General features: G+C 32.5%; 1 protein-coding gene across 1 annotated transcript; it reads right to left on the reverse strand.

Moving 5' to 3' along the window:
• Positions 1 to 1,559: 1,559 nt before the first annotated feature.
• Positions 1,560 to 18,380, reverse strand: LOC134694425 (uncharacterized). Its single transcript, XM_063555434.1, has 10 exons — positions 18,350 to 18,380; positions 16,432 to 16,614; positions 14,564 to 14,833; positions 13,562 to 13,678; positions 10,755 to 10,940; positions 8,316 to 8,495; positions 7,441 to 7,528; positions 4,229 to 4,275; positions 3,719 to 3,746; positions 1,560 to 2,889 (listed from the first exon to the last, which is right to left on the reverse strand). The coding sequence occupies exons 1-10, from the start codon at positions 18,378 to 18,380 to the stop codon at positions 2,106 to 2,108; spliced, it is 1,914 nt and encodes a 637-aa protein (XP_063411504.1). The 3' UTR covers positions 1,560 to 2,105.
• Positions 18,381 to 22,236: the final 3,856 nt, after the last annotated feature.

Here is a 22,236-nt window from a genome sequence, read left to right on the forward strand (position 1 = left end):
ATGTTTGGGTCGCGTGATGGTCGTTGTGAGGTCGTAGTAAAGTCGCTGTGAGATCGTAATCGGGGTTTCGCTACTCTGTCGCTACGATGGCACAGCAATCTTTGTTATCTTACCACGGCATTATTGCGCTGTAACTACGTCTCTACTACGACCCGATTTCGCCACCACCTCACCACGATTTTTTTGAACATGTTCAAAGTTAGCCACGCTTAACACGTTCATGAAGACCTCACCACGACTGTAATACGACCTCACTGCGATCTGCACGATAATTCTTGACATCCTAAAAAGAGGTCATGTTTAAATTTATTTACGCTTAAGATTTACACAATGTAATTCAGACATTATTTCCCGAATTGTGTAGAGAGAAGAAAAAAACGCTCACAAGAGGCCAATAACACAGAACTTGACAGCTAAAGATAAGTATAAGGCCTTCAACAATGAGTAAAAGCAACAAAATAAAATGAAAAATAATACATCCATAGTAAAAGCTCTGATGTTCTGCTTAGGTGGTCCTTCCTTTCTTAATTCTTTTATTTTCTATACCATTTTTCAATATTCTTTATCCATTTTGCAAATTATTTAAATATCTTCATATGTTAACACCCAATATTTTTCTATTCTTGATTTATTTTTGCTCTTTATTTTGTACAATGCATCCATTATTTGATATTCGGTGAACCTCATAGACATGGTAACGTCTTATATGTCGCGGAATTTACCTACAACGAAAACGAAAAACAGCAAAAGAATGCTTGTCCCTAGAACACCATGATCCACTCGCAGTTTCACATTTTCATGTTGAATGTCATTGTTTTTTTTAAATCTGGGTCTAAACCCTTATTTGGCCTACCAGTATATTCTAAAGAAGATTCATATCATAATGAACATGTGAATAATAACATGTGAATTAAGTTTCAAGTTCATGTGACCATAGTTTAACTGCCATGATATGAGACGAACGAGCGGATAAACGGAAGTACGGACTGATGCCCTAACCGCAAAATACACTATCCATACATAAAAACAGAGAGGACTGCTTGCCATTAGCAACAAACGGCTATAACTATTGTTCGATATGATCAAGTGTTATGTGTAGTGTTTTGTGGAATGAAGTTTTTCTTTATTTAACCTTTTTAGTATATGTGCTCATATTTTTCATAAATACTTAATACAACGTGCTGTCTTATGTTGCTTACATGTATGATGGAGAAAACGAAAAACGTACGTTAGAAATACCGTTGTATTTCAATATGATATCTAGGCTATGCATAAATAATGCGAATAAATATAAATTTAATACCATCATCTCAAATGTCGTAATTTTTTCTCTAAATTTTAAGCCCACTACCTTTATTATCATGCAGGACTAAATTGATTTAGTCATAAGTGCATAATGTAAGTACTTTCAATTCCAATGCTTCAACATACATAAATCTGACACGAATTAAGTATGCATTTCTATAGAAAATGCAACTTTCCTTAGGAACTTCCTTTGCGGCTAAAACTGTGACACTTTTACTTTGAATTTTCGTGAAAAAAATATCCAAGAACGCAAAGTTGTAGCATTACTATTTTATTCAAAGGTCAAAACATAACGCTGTGCAGCATATTTTCAATATGTATATGCAATGAACTTGTCAGAGTTTAAACTTATACTAAAATTATGTACAACCCCTACCTCAATTTTTGCTTACTTCATAATGAATTTTTCACCACAAAAGTATATTTGTATACCGGTAACAGTCTCAAGATATGTCTCTTTGTGATGAAACATAGAGATCATGTCTGGGAACCAGTATGTGAATAAATCAAGTTATCTATGAATATTATATATCTCCCCAGGCGTGGTTTGAGAAACAGCTGTATTTACAAAAAGCAATTAAATTTGAAATTACTGTCGAATCATTGTTACTTGTGGAGTACCAATTATCGCGGGGAAAGGTGACCCATAAGTACTTATGATCATAGAAAGACAGTTTCATTTAGTCTTTTATACAAATTAGGCAAGACATAAAATACATTATACACAAAAATACAATCTTTCCTCGATCACCTTGAATAGGTACCAACGAAAATTGACGAATCAACAGTACAAGCTGAAATTAAGTATTGTCTGCATTTATCGTGGTATAATACCCAGAAGTATTGTCTTGTGTCGTTGTATAAACGTGCATCTCTTTCCTATTTGGATCCAAATCGTCATAATCTTTGCCTTGTGTCGTGGTATAAACATGCATCTCCTTTCTATTTGGATCCAGATCGTCATAATCTTTTTCATGTGTCGTGGTATACACATGCATCTCCTTTCTATTTGGATCCAAATCGTCATAATCTTTGGATTGGGTTGTGGTATACACATGCATCTCCTTTCTATTTGGATCCAAATCGTCATAATCTTTGTCTTGTGTCGTGGTATAAACATGCATCCCCTTTCTATTTGGATCCAGATCGTCATAATCTTTTTCGTGTGTCGTGGTATACACATGCATTTCCTTTCTATTTGGATCCAAATCGTCATAATCTTTGGATTGGGTCATGGTATAAACATGCATCTCCTTTCTATTTGGATCCAGATCGTCATAATCTTTTTCATGTGTCGTGGTATAAACATGCATCTCCTTTCTACTTGGATCCAAATCGTCATAATCTTTGGCTTGGGTCTTGGTATAAACACGCTTACGCATCTCCATTCTATTTTGATCCACATCGTCATAATCATTGTCTTTGGTCGTGGTATAAACACGCATCTCCATGCTATTTGGATCCACATCGTCATAACCTTTGTCTTGGGTCGTGGTATGCACATGTATCTCTTTTCTTGTTGGATTCAAATCGTCATCATCGTTGCCTTGTGTCATGTTATAAACATGCGTGTTCGAATCTTCCCTACAAAATCAAATAAGTGAGAAGATGTACATGTACTACAATCTTTTTGAATAATGGTTTGGACTGTGTTATGCTCTATTATTGATTGGTATGTGTATGTTAAACGAACACAAAGGTTATTAGTCATACCTTGATCATGGATATGCTCGGTCAGGAACTTTCGAAAAATAAAAAATTGAAATTAAGAGTAACGAAAAATACCAGAGGGACATTCAAACTCAAACTTGTACGTCGAAAATAAACAGACAACGCCATGGCTAAAATAGAGAAACACCAAAAGACGAACAATTAAAGTACACAAAACACAATAGAACACATAAGACTGAACAACATCATGAACATGAACCGCTTCTCTTACGCGCGTATCTCTTCATAACTTTGATCCTGAGATATATTGATCTCAAGGTTATTTACATCACTGTATCGGAGATCAGGTTATTTAGGGGTTGGCTTCCTTCAGTTTTTAGTTTTCTATGTTGTGTGTATAATGGTGTTATTTGCCTTCTCGTCGTTCTTCGTCTTTTTGCCATAGTGTTGCCTGATTATCAACGATTTGTGCGTTTGGTATTATTTGATGCAACTGTCATACAATTGAGACGTTTAGCCAGCTATAAAACCGGGTTCGATCCCACCATTCTCTACATAAGACAATGCCTGTGCTAATTCAGGACTATGCCAGTTGTTATCATGCATGCGTTTGAGTGTTTGTAGGGACTTTCCGTTTTTAATTTTTCTAGGAGTTCAGTATTTTTGTTATTTTACTTTTTGCCTCTTTTAAACATATACCGACCATTCGATCTAAACAAGTTTTTATTACATTAAAACTTACCTGTCGTGTTTCGAATGTTGAGGATTACCTGAAACAAAATTGTATACCTGCATTGCCATTTTTGTTTAGAAATAGTGGTAATCTTGATTTCTCATATGCGTTTTAAATTTTCCTTGGAGTTCTTTTTTGTTGTTATTTTACTTCCATATGAACATTATGGTTTGCATAACAAATAGTTTTTCCTCGGGTAATCTAGATTTTCAAAGAAATGAAAACAACACATTATGCTTTACGTGCTTCTGAGGCGCTGACTTGGATTTATCGTAATCGGGAAAGCTCATAGCAGAATATTTAAAAGCCAATGATGTTTACGAAACGAAACAGTTTACCAGCTATATATAACAAATGGGAATATAAACCAAATAGGTTGACTTTATATACAGACCTATATATATTTTAGTAGACTATATATTGCCCTTCCAATGTTTGTTGGTTATTCTCGTCGTGGATAATATATCATGCTCGTATATGTTTCAATACCCGTTTGCATTCATGAATTTAACCTCTCACCTGAGTATTTTTTATTCTTCACACTTCTGCGCTTAAAAATCAGAACTCTACAATTGAAAAATTGTCTTTTAAAACTTCTGTATTAGTTTCATCATATACGTATTTAATTTCTTTTCGCTTATTATTATATATATCAAGACTATTTATTTTGATGGGGGCGGAGTATGAATGATTTGGAGGGTGTGCTTCTATGATATGAACACAAATGCATCGTTGATAAATTAAACAAATATTTATTGTGCATTTTACAAAAGTACAAGAAAAAAAATATTCTATAACGTAAAGGCAATGCCGTCATGTTCTGGATAACCATTATTCAATATACTAGTAAACCCCATTTATATGTTAAGGTAGTTCGCTTCTCAGTGTCAAAGTAATAAACTTTTCGAAACACTAGTTTATATTGATAGGGGATTAATAAAGGAATTCAAAGAGCAAAAAAATATAAAGGTCACCATGCTCGTTTTCGATATATTAGCCATTGAAATTTTGGTGGGAAATTGTTCTCTCTTGACTTTTCATAGCCTTATCATTGACAAGTAAAAGTCCTCAAAAACAATTAAAAAGTAAGTAGAATTTTAAAAGACTTAAACAGACAGCTCATCAGTATACATGTAAAAGAATCATAAAAAGAAAAATGGGGGTCACCGGGCAAAATTTGTTAGTGCATTCAAATGGATAAAACCAGAGGATTCCGGAAATCTTACCAAAATTCCATAACATGACAAGCCAGCTACCTTAAATCGAGTAGTCACAGTCCAGTGATCTTATCTCGATTAGGATCTCACCGAGTAAAATATAGCAATACATTTTAAGTTACAATACTTAGCACGACGGGTAACGCAGGAGAGAAAAAAACAGTTACCCTTATATTTCAACAGTATTCACAATCGGTTCGTGTGAAGATTCTGTTGACTAAACTTTGTATTATTTTCAGGGTTTCTTTGCTTTCGATGCTTTTCAAGTCCTTTTGTGATTTTTTTTTTTGCTTTTTAAATCTTGTGTGTTTAGTACTCTTCTTTCTGTCTTTCTTTGTTATGTATTTAAACGGATAGGACCAAAGACAGATATTTTCTTTTTAATTGTATACTTCTGTATGTTTCGGAAGGGCAATGTAACAAACGTGAAGATAAAGTGATCCAGAATTGTTTTTACTGCACTAGAAATACATGTTTGTTCTTCCACCAAACCGGTGCATTGCTTTTGCGATGAAAAAATACATTGTTTGCGCTAATAACAATATTTCATTTGAATCAAAACTGAAACCTTTCATTTGCGCCGATATTACAGGTACATACAGGTAAATAGTATAATAAAAAAACTTTGTTTTAAAGACTTTCAATATAAAGGCAGTTTTTGTTTGAATAATCAAACATATTCCTCAGAAATCAGTCATCATAAAACCGCAATAGTTCTGTTAAAACGTTGTTTAAACACTGTTCTGTTATAAATCAAGTGATCATAAAACCCAAATATAACTCCTCAGCACTTAACGTTATAGTAAAGTTATAAGTAGATATAGGAAGATGTGTTGTGAGTGCCAATGAGACAACTCTCCATCCAAATAACAGTTTATAAAAATAAACCATTATAGGTCAATGTACGGCCTTCAACACGGTGCCTTGTCTCACACCGAACAACAAGCTATAAAGGGCCCAAAAATTACTAGTGTAAAACCATTCAAACGGGAAAACCAACGGTCTAATCTATATAAAAAAACGAGAAACGTATATATAAGTCTGTTCTGTCACAAAACGTCTTAGCGACGGTCCTGATGTGTTCATGTTTTGAAATTTTGCCTCTTAGGTGCATACACTATTTATTCAAAAGATAGTCTAGCTCCCATCGCTGAACTGCAGTCTATATCAGTAGATAATCTGCTTTTCCAAACTTTTTTTTGTACACCTAAATGACTTGTCTCCATTTTTCAGAACATAATTTATGATAATCTATATGTGTGGTCGTCACAAAATACAGATATGTCTTTCTTGACAGCTCAAATATATAAACATCACCCATCATTCTAATTTTAAATGACTCTAAGTTTTGTTTCAGAAAAAAATATGAATTCACTCAATTATCCAGGGCGAATACTGTAGAGACAACCTTTAAAGAGCAAAGGATATTTAACTTTTTCGTTATAAGTACCATGATTATAATTTGATACGCCAGACGCGAGTTTCGTCTACATAAGACTCATCAGTGACGCTTATCAAGCCAAACAAGGAAAAAGTTGCAGAACATTGAAGCCCGAAAATTTCAAAAAGTTGTTCCAAATATGGTAATCAAAAGTAAAAATGTATAGTCAAAAGAAAAAAGGTAATCAAAAGTAAAAAGGTAATCAAAAAAAAAGTTGAGCAAAAGTAAAAAGGTATTTAAAAGAAAAAAGGTAATCAAAAGTAAAAAGGTAATCAAATTAAAGTTAAATGGCGCAAATAAAGTAAAACTTTGTGGCGGAAATGGATTCTTTTATTAAATCGCGCAAACGCAATGCTCCTAACCAAACCCTAAAAAGTATTTCCGCTTCTACCTAAATTAATGGCAAGTCTAGGAATTTAAAGGTAAACCGTAACATATTTACATACAAAAAAAACTAAATATGCATAATTTAGGAGGTACATAATTTGATTTATATTGTTACAATTCTGAGAAAATTTTTATTTATTTAAGAAAGGTGTTTAGGGGGATTTGCGACTTTAAAGTGGTTATCTCAAGATAAATAAATCATGTCAATGGCAAAGTCCATGGTTTGCTCACGGAAAAACAAAATAAAAGTTGTAAAATTGCATTACAAGATTCGGGGAAAGTTTCATTTAATTCTAAACTGGCGATTAGGAGAAACGGATGCCTATTGCGGTTTGCTGATTGTCACTTAAAAATCATTTTGACGAAAAAATGAATGGAAAATTTTATTCGTTGTCATGCAGAAACAAAATAAATTCTGTCAACTTTGATGCAAATATGGGTCTTAAAAAGGCACCACACTGCCCCCTTTTCTCCACACACACACACACACACACACACACACACACACACACACACACACACACACACACACCAATTTTTGAAGATGATATTGAGTACTGCAGATGTATAACTCAATATCATTTTCAAAAAATGGTGTGCGTGTGTGTGTGTGTGTGTGTGTGTATGTGTGGAGAAAAAGGGACAGTAGATGGGTGGTATCGCAGAAAAATGATAGACATACTTACATAACAACTAAAACCAAACAAATGAATCCAGTACTTCCAGTGGCAATTATAATTATCACATTTTGTTGAGTCAGTGATTGAGAGAGGACTGAAATAATTTTAATAAAGTACAAAATTGGAATCAAAGTCGGCATGCAATTTGATTAATTGCTTTTATTTTAATAATTACGCACATATGTATTCCTATAATTATTAAGTAATCGAAGAAGAAAAAGTTTAAAATTGGAAACAAAGTCGGTATGCAATTTGAAAATTCACTTTTATATAGCAAATTCATACATAATTGTTATTTGGATGTAGAATTGTATCATTGGCACTCATACTACATCTTCCTATATACATGTATATCTATAATAAATTATGTGCTTTAGGTATTTATTAAGATAATCAAGCGGGAATAAAAGATTTTGAGAACCTATTTATTGTACATTCTTTGGTTTGTAGTCAATAATTTGGAATTGTAGGCGATCCAAATTACCCGCCCCCCCAAAAAAAAAAATATAAATAAAATTTGGCTCTCAAAAATCTGAATATCGTGTGAAAACATTTGCGAAGTTCAACTTATCTGTTTGGTGTGTTTATTATTTTGCATTTTTCGATAAAATTACCTTTAAAACAGACAAACACTGTGAGCGTATAATATTAATGATATAAATGTGTATAATTGAAACTTTAAAAGTGAATCACAAATGCATTTCAGGATTTCTTTTCGTCTCATTTATTCGACTTAACTAAATTATCAACACAAATTATAACATATGCATGTATACGCTTTCAATACTTCTAAAAATTTAAAACAAGGCAATGTTTAACTTTTGTATTGCACATTTGTTGTATTCAACAACAAATTTACTTTTGTTTATTTGATCATTTACCAGAAACGTTTTCCATAGTTGTTGTGGTGTCACCTTTCTCTGTTGAAGTTCCGTAACCCAAACGATCAGCGCTACCAGCTCTACATGTAACGGGGAGTTTAACATCACATGATTCAACTAAAGGTATCATTTTCTTGCCATTTTCAATGATGGACGCAACACAGAAGTCATTGTCAAAAGCTAAAAGATGGTAAGTGGTTAGAGCTCAGTTTGTATATGTTTTAATAAACTTACAGTATTTAAGTAAGCTTATGTGTGTTGTATTAATCTATATCGTGAAGAAATGTACTAATTTTCCGTTTTTGACGACTTTCTGGAGTTGCGTTTGTTTTTGTCTATTGATCTGTGTTTTTGTTGTTTTCTGAAAGCCGTACGTAATCTTTTTGTATATATTGCTATTTATATTCTTAAATTGTAGGTCTTAATTCCTTGTATTTGCATCACTCATAGAAATCAAACATCGAAAAATGTGTTCAAACCTTTATAACAGTTATACATATAAGTCTGTCTCCTATCTTTACTTAGTACATAAATAAATTGATAACGCAGGTCGTCAGATAACAACACATAATTTACTAACTTGTCTGTTAATATTTCATGATGTTTCCAAAAGTTGACTCATATTTATTATCTTCTTCGTTACTTTCCCCTCTTTTGTAATTTCTCCTTATTTGCCTGATCACGCTAAGGGGACGACCATTTGATATTCGGGGAGGATTTTGAAAATAAATAACTCAGCCTTGATAATCACAAAAATAAATGGTTTGTTCTGTGGTAGTTTGAAAATAAATTACCTGACTTGCAATGTATTATAATAAATAACTCAGCAGGTATAATCGAAAGTATGAGATGGCACCAGATTCTTTATAAATTCATCTTTTTCCCGAAAAAAATCAGGAAACACTTCCCAATTTTTTAAACAATAAAAGTATAAATATTTTTTAAATATACTTGAAATGTCTGAAATTGGTTTCATTTAACTTGAGGTATAAAGTCTCAGGAAACATTACCTCACTCCAAAACCCTTCAAATTTGTTTTTGCCTCGCTACGCTTGGCGAAATATCTTGGCAAGTACTTTTAAAAGAGGCTAGTTACAACAAAACTGTAATACTATGTATGTATGCAATACATGTATATGCAGTTGGGAATATAAAAGATTTATGTCTGCAGAGGATGATGATTAACTCTGATTAAATGGTACATAATGACTTGTCTATACATGTATTATTTATAATAAACAAATCATTTAAAACTTGGATGTTTTCGAATATCATAAATATAGTTGTGAAAATGAATAATCAGTCCCTTGCTTTAATGAAAATGAAAAATCTTGCTTCAATAGTGCAGACAATGAATAATCTGTCCTTTTAGTTTACAAAAAAAAAATAACCGATCAAAAACAAATCCTCCTACATTTACGTTATAAAAATGTTCTATAAACATTGAAATACCGTTTTTGATATTTTTTGTATGATTCATAGCACCCATCTCATTTCATTTCTTAAAAGTATGGAAAGCAGTTGGTGTCATAATCTACATACATACATTTTGATACTTGTCGAGTTTTCAACAAATTAAAAGCTCTACACACCATTTTTGACTCGCAGTTATGTAATCAAACTTGGTAAACTGTAAATGCCTTTACTTTTTATGTGAATGTATGTAATACAGTTAGTGCCATAAGCCAACTTTGTGTTTTTGTATGTTTTGGCAAATCTTTTTGATTGATAGGTTTTATATTGTGTTTTTATTTGTTCTTTCAGCTTTTTACCTTTCACTTTGGAGTTATACTTACCTGTCATCAATTGTAATCATCCATTGAACACCAGCATACCTTTGTTATTCATGCTACATTTTGTTAATAGAGTGGGTATTATGACAATATATAAAACGGTTATATTTAATGAAGTCCATTATTTAATGCCCAGCAAAGAATAGATGGGAGTCATTACAATAAACAAAGGCCATGATTTGATGCCAGTTCCCTAATTGTTAATTTTTAATTTGTATGTGCAATATTCCAGCAACGCCTGTATATGGAGTATATATCTCCCAATTGATACCATATTTCAGAGCTTGCATAACTATCATTATTTCCGCAATGTAGGTTGCTGCTGACAAAGAAGCCACCAAACCGAGAGTTCCATGTGATGCAGTTGAAAACATTTTTTACTTACTATTTACGTGTCCCATCAGGAATTGGTTGACCGTTATAGAATATCTGTCACAGATGATAACGAATTGGTTCCATAATCTTTCAGTGACTATGACCAATTGAATTATACATCGCCCGGTTTATACGTAGAAGATCTAGATCAACACGACGGGGGCCAAATTTGGAGAAGGATTTGCTTATCCTTCAAGAGCACCTTAGATCATCCCAGTATGATGTTGCTCATTATTTATTTTTCTGATGGTGCAATAAAATCAGTATTCACCTGGCAGAGATCTGAATGAAATACCACGAATTGCAGCCACCCAATATGCGCCATTTGTAATGTTAACTAAGCTTCTGTTCATTGCATTCTCTATAGAAGTGATCAACTCGTCTTGTGTGCGACAAAATTTCACAGTTTGTTCCCAATTTTCTGCCCTGTTAGGATACGCTTTTGTAGTTTCGTTGCCTGTCAAATAAATTTAGTATAATGATTAAGTATTGTAAAAATGATAAACAGTCTGTGTTTTACTTGAAAATAAACTGCTGTTCACATTTAACCAATTTTTTTATTATTCAATCAATATATAATTAATTATTATGTAATTAGTGGCCAAATCTGGATCAGTTCCCTTGAATGAATTTAGCTCTATCATCTCTTTAATCATAAAGAAAATTTTAACTAAATCTTAATCAACCCATCATTGGCTTCAAAAGGGTGTCTCAAATTGTCCTTATGGTATTCCATTCTCTCATAAATCTCTAATTAGTGTAAACATCCTAACCACACAAAAGAAGATAATGTTTGATTAGGTGTAAAATTTGTTCTATACATTCTGTTTGAAATCTGAGACACCCTTTTATAGATAATGGCTATAGAAACAACATATAATAAAATCAATCCTCTAGGGATACCTATGCAGAAGCTAATTCCATTTGAAAGTGGAAATTTGGTTAAAAATATTTTAGACACAGTTAACATTTTAATTGGTTACATAATTGTTGCATAATAATTGAAAGAGTTATCTGTTAGCTACCTCAAACTTAAAGTTTTAAAAAATTTCAAGCATTATTAAGAAAGTTACAGCATTTTAAAACTGGGGAGTATAAAATCTGTGTATTGTGCTACCTTAAATCCTCCATTTTCTACATTAGGAATTGCCTGTACCAAGTTAGGAATATGACAGTTGTTGTCTATTCTTTGATGTGATTGAGCTTATGATTTGCCTTTTGACAAGGAACTTTCCGTTTTAAATTTTCTTCAGTTTTCAATATTTTTGTTATTTTACTTTTCCAATATAAACTCAGAAGTGCTGACGACTTGGATAGCAATATAGTGCTGATGGAAACCTCCACCAGCAGAGTCATAGATTATGTATTTGTAAATAAACTATTCATAGACACCAGGATGACAATTGTGAACGCCAGACGCGCATTTCATCTTAAAAAGACAAATAAGAGACGCTCAAATAAAAAATAATAAATACAAGGTCAAAGTGTCTCTTTTGAGTTAGAACACAGAGACGTCTTATTAGTTAAATTATAAGCCTGTTGCCTATGATAACTTTGAGCCTATTTGTTGGCCTTAATATTATGAAGAGTAGATTTGAAACATTGTTCTCATAACTCTGTAGGAAGATGATTATGTGAAAGGGGCACATCCCATTAATTAAATTCGTATATTTCGAGCATGCACGAAACCTACGTACTAAAACGACTTTGTAAACGAGTTGGCAGAAGGCATAGTTTTGCTGAGAAATGTGAAGTAAACACATGGAAAGTTGAAATCATCACGTTAGTCAAAGAATCGAAGTGCTAGTATCCATAATGTCAAAATCACTGGGATATGTCAGATGCATGCACTCACTGCATTATGGTTGTTTTATACACACTAAAACATTAATTAACCTTATATAAAAAAAAAAGCGTTTAATTGAATGACAGCACTTGGACTTTTCCTCTAAAAATGTCGTTTTCTTGTACTCTGTTATTGATATGTAGCATTTCTGTAATTACAGACGATACAGTTATACAAAGGAACTATGTTTGAAGGCTTAAACTATGACGTTGTTAGCAAGAATTTTCGTGAAGATATATATTGTAGACGGGGAAATTCACATGCACTTTGTGCATCATCATTTCGGTATTTTTCTACTCAATTAATGTTGATTGCTATGCCTCCAGTAGCCAATGTTCGCTACTGACATCATTCAATCTGCATAATCTATTTCTAAATTCGAACGTTACAGTAAGTTCGTTTTAATAAAATTAAGACAATTTTGAAAGGTCACCAATTTTTGCTGGTTAGTTCTCGGTTCTATCATGTTGATCGATCCCTTTGATGCACAAGACATGTACATTCGGTCGTTTCAATTAGAGACACGCGTTTTCAGCACATATTCTTGAACAGTTTTTTTCTTAATGATAAATTTGGCTGGATATGTAACCTAGTGTCGATTCAGGTTGTCACAAAATATGCATCCACTTTATTGCAAAAGGGGACAACATGTTATAATTGAAATTCTTAGAAATACACGAACAAGTCTTTACCTGTATTTGCAGAGTAATGTTTCCAATATTTTTAACCCAAGTCAACGATGTATAAAAACACAAAATAATCTTAACGGTCCTAATAAAGAATTTAATTTACTGACGGAGTCAAGTTTATACAAAGGAAATATGCCATGATCTGTAAAACCTTACAGATTTTATGTTGGGTTTGCGCAATTCTTTCGTCTGTTTTCTGAATTGCAAAAGTCTTTGAAGGATTGTTATTTTTCTTTTCGTCTTCTACTTTGGGTCAATGGCTTGTTTTATATCATTTCGATTTATCAGTTTGTTTCATTCCTACTTTGAAAAAAAAAATTGACAATGCGCAACAAGGTCGGTGTTGAAACATAAGTATTGGAAGTCTTTCATCGGAATTTTCATTTTTGATATTACCTGGCAAAGAAATATGAAACGAACGATTCAAAGAAATAAATTGTTGCCCTAGTGCAATAAGGGATGTTGGTGTAAAATTCGTTACAAGATAACCAATCATTTCTATTAAAAAGTTGTAATCTATTACAAAAAAAAATATTCACTCACCAAAGCACAATATTGCTGCCTTGTTCGAACATTCCATACTACTAAACGTTGTATTGTTATCATTTATCTGGACTATTCCGCATTCACCAGTGTCATTTGTCGCAATCATAGTCAGATCTAGATAACATCAATTACATTTGTTCAATATTACCTCATTCTCTGGAAATTGTGTATCGCTCTTAATAGCAATATCCAAAGTTGGAAAGTTACATTTACTTTTTGTTATTGATACACTCCTAATTTACGGCTTCTTGACCACTGAAGTTGGAACCAATATTTTCCAAAAAAAAAATATTGTTTTCAGGTGTACAAGTAACTAAATCAAATGAAATCATAAAATTTGTTTAACCATAAATCGGCATTCCAATTGGCCATGCTTTGTTGTACGTGTACTTGAGTTTCCGTGTTCAAATATGGTATGCGATTTCGAAACACAGCATGTTCAAGTCTTGTTACTTCGATAACAGTTAAACTTAATTCTAAATTAAGAGTTGTTATACATAATTATGAGTTAAAACATTGTTCCCCTTCTCCAGATTCTAGAATTCTGGAAATTTCTTGAAATTTCTAATAAAAAAAACCTGATTAATTATAAATCAGTCAATACCTTAAAAACATAAAAATATACTATTTTTTTTTATTATTTTCCCTTAAAGAAATTTCCGGAAATCCTAAATCTGGAGAAGGGGGGCAATGTTTTAACTCAAAATTATATATAACAACTACTGTGTGACAATATCGCGGGAGATTCAAACTATGTACTATTTAACATAACGTACCTAAGATTGTATGCCACCAGTGATAATGCATAAGGGTAATGTTTCGAGTAATGTTTCGAGTAGAATTTATTTACTAGTTAATTTTGAGCTATATTATTGTTTAAACAATCAAAATAGAAGTAGTAATGATATTCTTTGGGAAGCAAATATGAAAATTGTGTGTAAAAAAGTTCAATATATGCAGAAAACAGAACCTAATTATGATCCATTATACTGTACTTACTTTTTATCTCATATATCACAGTAACATTATCCTGATCTCCACAGATGAAGTTCTGATTATCCCCGCATACTGTGATACTAGTATTGTCACATGGAATTATTTCTTCTATATCCAAGGTAAGATAACATAAACATTTGTTCCGCTGAAATCCAATATAATTGTGCTTAATGAAATTCATAACGCAAAGTTCGAAACATTTAAAAATGTCTGGTTCTGTACTGAAATTCTTTAGCAGAGGTATATAATTAGATTCCAAAATAATTCCACATCCTATAATAAAAACAATTTCAAAATACAAAGTAACCAATAAAAAAAACTAGCTTACATTAAACAGGTCTTTGAAGAACAGCGACCCGTATATGTTGCACTTTTGCACTTATGCTTATATAGGCAATGTAAGCATGCAATAAGAACTTCTTTTACGGCTAAAACTGTACCACTTCTACCATTAAGTTTCGTGAAAATAATAATTTCCTAGAAGTGAAAGCTCATATGCACTTCTACTATTTCTTTTCAAATATAGAACTTTGCGACACATTTTCTACTTGTTTATTCCCCGAATTGATCAGAGATTAAACATATAGCATATATTCTAGACTACCGCTCTCTTCACCATGTTTACTTTGGGTCATTTTTCATAATTCAATATCGCCATTATTCGTGTGTATTCATACAAGTAACTTTCACAAGTTATGTGTCTATAAGACTACAACTACAAAATACGCATATCAAATGAGATGAATCGAATTTTTATTCAGGCAGTTGTTATCAAATAGTCCGTTTCTATGTATGTTAGCGTTTGTATTTGTAGTAGCTCCGTTTTCAGTTTCCTCTTATATTTTGTTGCCCTCAGTTTTGGTTTCTGACCTGGATTTGTTTCAGTTAAACCGATTCATAACTATTGAACAGCGGTATACTACTATTATAGCCTTTATTTATTAACTAAAGTAAAAACTATATAAAACGGCCTCAGTGGAAAATAAGCCCTTCCTTCCAAGTAAGACAGGAATACTAACAAGGTGAAAAAATAAAACTAAGTTGACATTGTAAATGGTAGGAGGCCATGTTCCGCTATGGTAGTCATGTTAACTTGCTGATTTATTATTATACGATGACTGTAAAAGAATGTCGTTTCACATTGAAGTCAGTGCTAGAAATTGACTTAGGAATGATGAATGGATTGATTTGGAATAAAAAAAAAAAGAATATAACCCTACTTACAAAAAAAGTTTTAAAATAATAGACATTGTTTTTAAGACAAAATTTAGAAAAAAAGAGGACAAAAGTTAAAACAGAATTAAAAGTATACTTTTGACACGTTCGCACAAAATGTTAAACGAGCCTTTAATCTATAAAGCATTTGTTTGCCATAAGTAGGAAAAAACGGATCAGGAAATGCTTTGTTTAATCAAATTGGCAAAACAATTGTATCTGTAACCTATAAACAACAACCCTATAGGAGGACATTGGCATCTTCCTTGTTACTATATATATTATTGAATTTGTACTTCCTCGTTTTTTAGATAAAAAGTTTATCATTCATCAAAGACTTTCAGGGTTTAAGCCTTGTGAAAACATTCGTAGTGAATTAAACAATTTAATGAGAAGCTCAACAATCAGAAGAATCAAAATTCCTCAATTCAATACCGGTATTAAACTTTCTACGACTTATTGCTATTTTGGTGCGATGGAGAAAAGCAATATAAGAGCAGTTCCATTGTTTTTTGTATGTTTTCTATTTTGGCTAGGCTTGTACTGACTTGGTGTCATAGATGAATATTCCATATCTCTGTTTTTCTGTATTAATAATACAGTGCACATGCTAATTATTTTGCTTGTGTCTTTTTTACATAAATATTTTCACATACCTTTGTATTCTATCCAAGGGGAGTATTTTGCATATGCACCTATCCATGCCAAAACGGGTGAGCTGGTACACGTATCAATCAAAACAACTTCATTTCGTGATAATCCAGTTACATTGCAAGTCCCTGTAAGGTCATCTGTAGAACCTGTTACATTCTTTTTTGACAAGTAAATGTTGATATCGACTGAAAAAGAAGCAATTATCAAGTCAGGAATGACAGTTTTTATCCATTCGTTTGGGTATTTGATCTTGCCGTTTAATTACGGACTTTCCGTTTTGAATTTTCCACGGAGTTCGGTATTTCTGTTATTTTTCTAAAAAAGCTTTCTGATGGAAAAAATGGATCTTGTTAATCTATTCAAAATATTCGCAAGTAGTGAAACATTTTCATATTTCATTATTTCTTGGAGTAAACAGCTTTGTTTGTTCATTTAAGGTCTGCAATTTTTGTTATACTATATATGTTTTTTGTTTGGGCTTTGTATCATATTTTCCCTCCGGTTTATATGATCCGTTAATCCTATCTTGACTCTTTAAATTCAGGAGTTTATCAAAAAATTAGGGTACTTTTTTCTAAAAATGAGGATACTCTTTATATGGCCTTCCTGATACCGTTTCGACCCCTAACATCACTGAAGAGACATTTATTGTCGAAATCCGGATCTGGTGTACTACAATATATTGACACCGTATGTTTGTGGCATAACATCGCGGCCACAAGTTTAAAATGTTTTTCTGTTTAGTATTAAATATATTTTAAGATCCATTTTGTTACATCTTGTGATCAATTTTATTTGGCAATCGCCAATGGCAGTCAGCAGGGTTAAAGAACATCAGTTGTTCGACCTGTTAGTCAAATGCGTTTTAATTAAATATACTTTTTCACTTTTTTGGTCTTTTGGAAAATGTTGTTTGTGCTGTTTGTATACCCTTCTACAACGGAATTTGTTTAACATGCACACGTATACAAATTTCGGTTTTTATCCAACGCAATCATAGGTTTGAACGTAGTTTTCAATTTAGACTCGTTTATATTTTTTTGTTTGGGCTTTGTATCATATTTTCCCTCCGGTTTATATGATCCGTTCATCCTATCTTGCCTCAGTCTTTAAATTCAAGACTTTATCTAAAAATGAGGGTACTTTTTCTAAAAATGAGGGTACTTTTTCTAAAAATGAGGATACTCTTTATATGGCCTTCCTAATACCGTTTCGATCCCTAACATCACTGAAGAGACATTTATTGTCGAAATCCGGATCTGGTGTACTAAAATATATTGACATAGTATATTTGTGGCATAACATCGCGGCCACAAGTTTAAAAAGTTTTTCTGTTTAGTATCAAATTTTTTTTTAGATCCATTTTGTTTCATCTTGTGATCAATTTTATTTGGCAATCGCCAATGGCAGTCAGCAGGGTTACAGAACATCAGTTGCTCGACCTGTTAGTCAAATGCGTTTTGTTTAAATATACTTTTTCACTTTTTTTGTCTTTTGGAAAATGTTGTTTGTGCTGTTTTTAGACCCTTCTACAACGAAATTTGTTTAACATGCACACGTATAAAAGAGGGACGAAAGATACCAAAGGAACAGTCAAACTCGTAAATCTAAAACAAACTGACAACGCCATGGCTAAAAATGAAAAAGACAAACAGAATAACAATAGTACACATGACACAACATAGAAAACTAAAGAATAAACAACATTTGGTTTTGTACAAACCAATTGAAATACTGACGTTATACCCAACTGCGGCCAAGCTTCGCGATAGGTCGTGCGACATAATCAGACAAACAAACTTTATTAGATTAACTCTCTAAGGAACTATCGTTTTCTTTGGTCATTTCAAACCTTCGACCTCACACCTGCAAAAATAGAACACACGTACTTTAACGTTGAATGGACTGATTAATATTCACGTAGCTGGTCAAGGTCGTCTAAAGCTTCCATCGTCGTATTCGCATACATGATTCTAATCACAATTCTAGCTTAATGTGCATGTGAAATTCATTTGTGTTATAATTTTCTGCAATTAATTGGTAGTAAAGTTTAAACTTTAAAATCTTAACAGTTAAAATATTCAATTTAAATATCTCCTCTAAATCAAGGGACGACATCAAAAGTTTAATGTAGGATAAAAAAAAACTCAATTCACATATTTTTTTTCATTGACACACCCAAGTTGCTTATCCTGCCTTCTCTTTTACTCAATGGACTCGATGAATTAACGTTGTACTTGAAGAATGAAACTGTATACTTTACTGCAAACATTTTTCATATTGTTTGCCAAGTTTTAGATATTCTTCATAGAATAGTGATTTTTTTCTGATTCCATTAACAGGTCGAGAACTCTAGATTTTCTGACGTCAGAATATATTTGCATAGTAATTTTCAAAACACAAGGCCAATATGGCCTTGAAAAACTGACCAATCGACTCAATGAACTACAATGCATTGTGGGCTACTACGAGTAAACTACTACTTAAAACACGTGGAATTAGTGGGAAAACAGTCAACTAATATATTGTCTGGGACTCTCATTACCAATGTGTTTATTCTGCAAATATATTTAATGTAAAATATATAACGTAATCCTCAATTTGCATGCTCAGATTAAAAAAATATTGCTTACTGGCTTCACGATTCGACTTTCTTTTTCGCCTTGCAAAAGTAGTGGAACCGGTTTTGTGCATTGTAATGAATTGAACCTACATTAATTTCAAGACATGAAACAGTGAAATATCAAGTGAAGTGACCACTGTCCAGTAAGAAAATCATTTGAGATCTTTAAAACCGATATTATGTCATTCCAAAATCATTTCTGCCTAGAAAAACACGAACACTTTTATTGAAACACTTCTTTTTGTACTGAATGTGTATTTTTTTTTTATCAAGACCTGAACTAAAAATAAGAACATCATAATATTCATTATGCTAAAAATAGGTGTTATGAAATCGGCAGGGGCGGATCCAGCCGTTTCAAAAAGGCGGGTCCTAACCCTTGACAAAAGGGGAGGGGGTTCCAACTACATGTCCCCATTCAAATGCACTGATCCTTCAAAAAAAGTGGGGTCCATAACCCGGAACCCCCGCCCCCTGGATACGCCACTGAGCGGGTACGGTATATAGCTCAATACATTTTTTTTTATAGTTTCAACAATCGATAACATCCGTTTGTTGCTAGTTTTATCACAAAATATCTCCAATATTAAAAGTCTCTGGATCATAGTGGGTGCCATATTACCTATTTTTTTTTCCTTCTAAAACGTGCTTTGTATATAGAAATAAGAAGATGAGGTATGAGTGCCAAATGAGACATCTTTCCAACAAAAAAATAATCTAGTAAAGTAAGCAGTCATAGGTTCAATGCTGAAAAGTAAGCCATAAATGACCCAAAAATTACTTGTGTAAAACAATTTACAAAAAAACAACCAAAACGGCCCAATTAAATATATAAAAGGAGAAAAAAACTATCCCATAAAAAAATTAATTGTATATGAGCCTGTATTTCAATGGTTGTCGTTTGTTTATGTGTTATATATTTGTTTTTGTTCATTTTTTATATATAATTAAGGCCGTTAGTTTTCTCGTTTGAATTGATTTACATTGTTATATCGGGGCCTTTTATAGCTGACTATGCGGTATGGGCTTTGCCCATTGTTGAAGGCCGTACGGTGATCTATAAATGTTAGTTTCTGTGTCATGTTGGTCTCCTGTGGAAAGCTGTTTCATTGGCAATCATACATATCTTCTTATATTTTATTATTGAGCCAACGCTGCAATTTTCACAAAACATATCAAATTTTCCACCTTGTCGCACATACACATGGATAACATCATTACAGCTTATTTCCTAATGCATGTAGAGCAAAACTTTGGTAAGCTTGCTTGCTTTGTTTGTATATTGTACAAAATATAAAATATAGAAGTTAAACTATGTCTATACATGTTTATTGTTTAAAGATGTCGATCTTATTTTCAAAGCTTGTATAAACAACTATACAATCAAAGCAAGCAAGCCAACCAAAGTTTTACTTTGCAGGTATAAGAAATCAGCTGTAATGATTTTATTCCGTTTGGCAAATGTCCGAGCCCGTTAAAAAACGAACAAACTGAAACTACAGTTGCTGACCTTTACTACCTTCAAAACAAAGGGAACAGTTTGGAAGTCCCATATACTGAAATGTGAAAAAAATAAATACTTATAGATTTTGTTAACACTGCGATGTATGTAAATACCTCTTCGCCTTTTTTACGAACACAAAATTCAAGGATAACACATTAGCCTTTAATTATCTATACAAAAATTGCTGTACCCATGAATATCAGCACCGGCTGTTATCGACGGCTTACTTTATTTACACTAGTAAGTTGTCATATGGGTAATTGTGTTTTCTCGCTGTTGTTTCGTTGTTGTCTGGTGGACAAATACATGAAATATCTGTGCCATCAACAAACATGTTAATGGCTATATATCGGGTAATTCAAACCCTTTTTTCTTCGCATAGAAACAACTCTTCGTTAATCTGAGCATGGAAGTAATACTTTATATCATGAACTATAAATAAGGATACACAAAATGAAAAACTAAGCGAAATTGTGAATCCCGCATTGCACGAAAAAATGTGTTGTATTTCAGTAAATAACACGTGTTCTTGGTTGATTGTAAACACGTAGTAGTCCATCATGCATTGTGACTCATTTAGTGGATTGTTCAAAAACCTAGGTAAAAATAAATTGCGTCACATGTAAATAAACAATTACATGTGCGAGAACATAAGTATGCTAATTTATGCATTTCCATATAAGGTAGTGGTCCTGACCTGATTAACTTGAAGGAAAAAAATAAATTCCGAAATTGTAAGTAAATTCATAACATGTAACAGGCTTTGTTAAGAAAAAATGGAGATGGCCAATCATGGCACAGCGGATAATTAAATGAAGTTTATACAAACGATATAATTCGTGAGGTTTTGCTATTCTCTGTTGAAAAAACGAACGTAAATTATATATTGTAAATATTAAACCGTTGGTTTTCCCGTTTGAATGGTTTTACACTAGTAATTTGGGGGCCCTTTATAATTTGTTCTTCAGTGTGAGCCAAGGCTCCGTATTGAAGGCCTTACATTGACCTATAATGGTTTACTTTTATAAATTATTATTTGGATGGAGAGTTGTCTTATTGGCACTCACACCACATCTTACTATATCTATGTAAATAAAAACAAACAATGTCTGTATTCATTAAATCATTTAAATGTATTTATAAAAAGGTTAGTTTCATCTTGTACATACATTTAGTCATCCTTAATTTCTTGATATTTTTTTTATCAGTTTATCATACACGTTTCGTTTTGTATTTTATTTCAAATACGAATACATACTACATATACTTTAGCGGATTGTTCAACAAGGTTATGCCACTCTATTGTTACAGTATAAATTTAAAAAATAAATATTCACCCATTCATAATCGAAAACAGTACATTTATATGTAATAAAGAAGATGTGGTATGATTGCCAATGCCACAACTCTCCACAAGAGATCACAATGACACAGAAATTAACAACTAAAGGTCACCGTACGGCTTTCAATAATGAGCAAAGCCCATACCGCATAGTCAGCTATAAAAGGCCCCGAAATGACAATGTAAAAACAATTCAAACGGGAGGTGTTCCTTATAAACTACGACATTTCTCACAAGTATTAATATTTATTTAGTTCCAAACATGCGAAAGAAATAATCTTCACTAAATTCATTCAGGTGCACAAATGATACGATTAGTTATTTTGTTTCTATCTTTG

Source organism: Mytilus trossulus, chromosome 13 (assembly GCF_036588685.1).
Source record: "Mytilus trossulus isolate FHL-02 chromosome 13, PNRI_Mtr1.1.1.hap1, whole genome shotgun sequence".
Lineage (NCBI taxonomy): Eukaryota > Metazoa > Mollusca > Bivalvia > Mytilida > Mytilidae > Mytilus > Mytilus trossulus.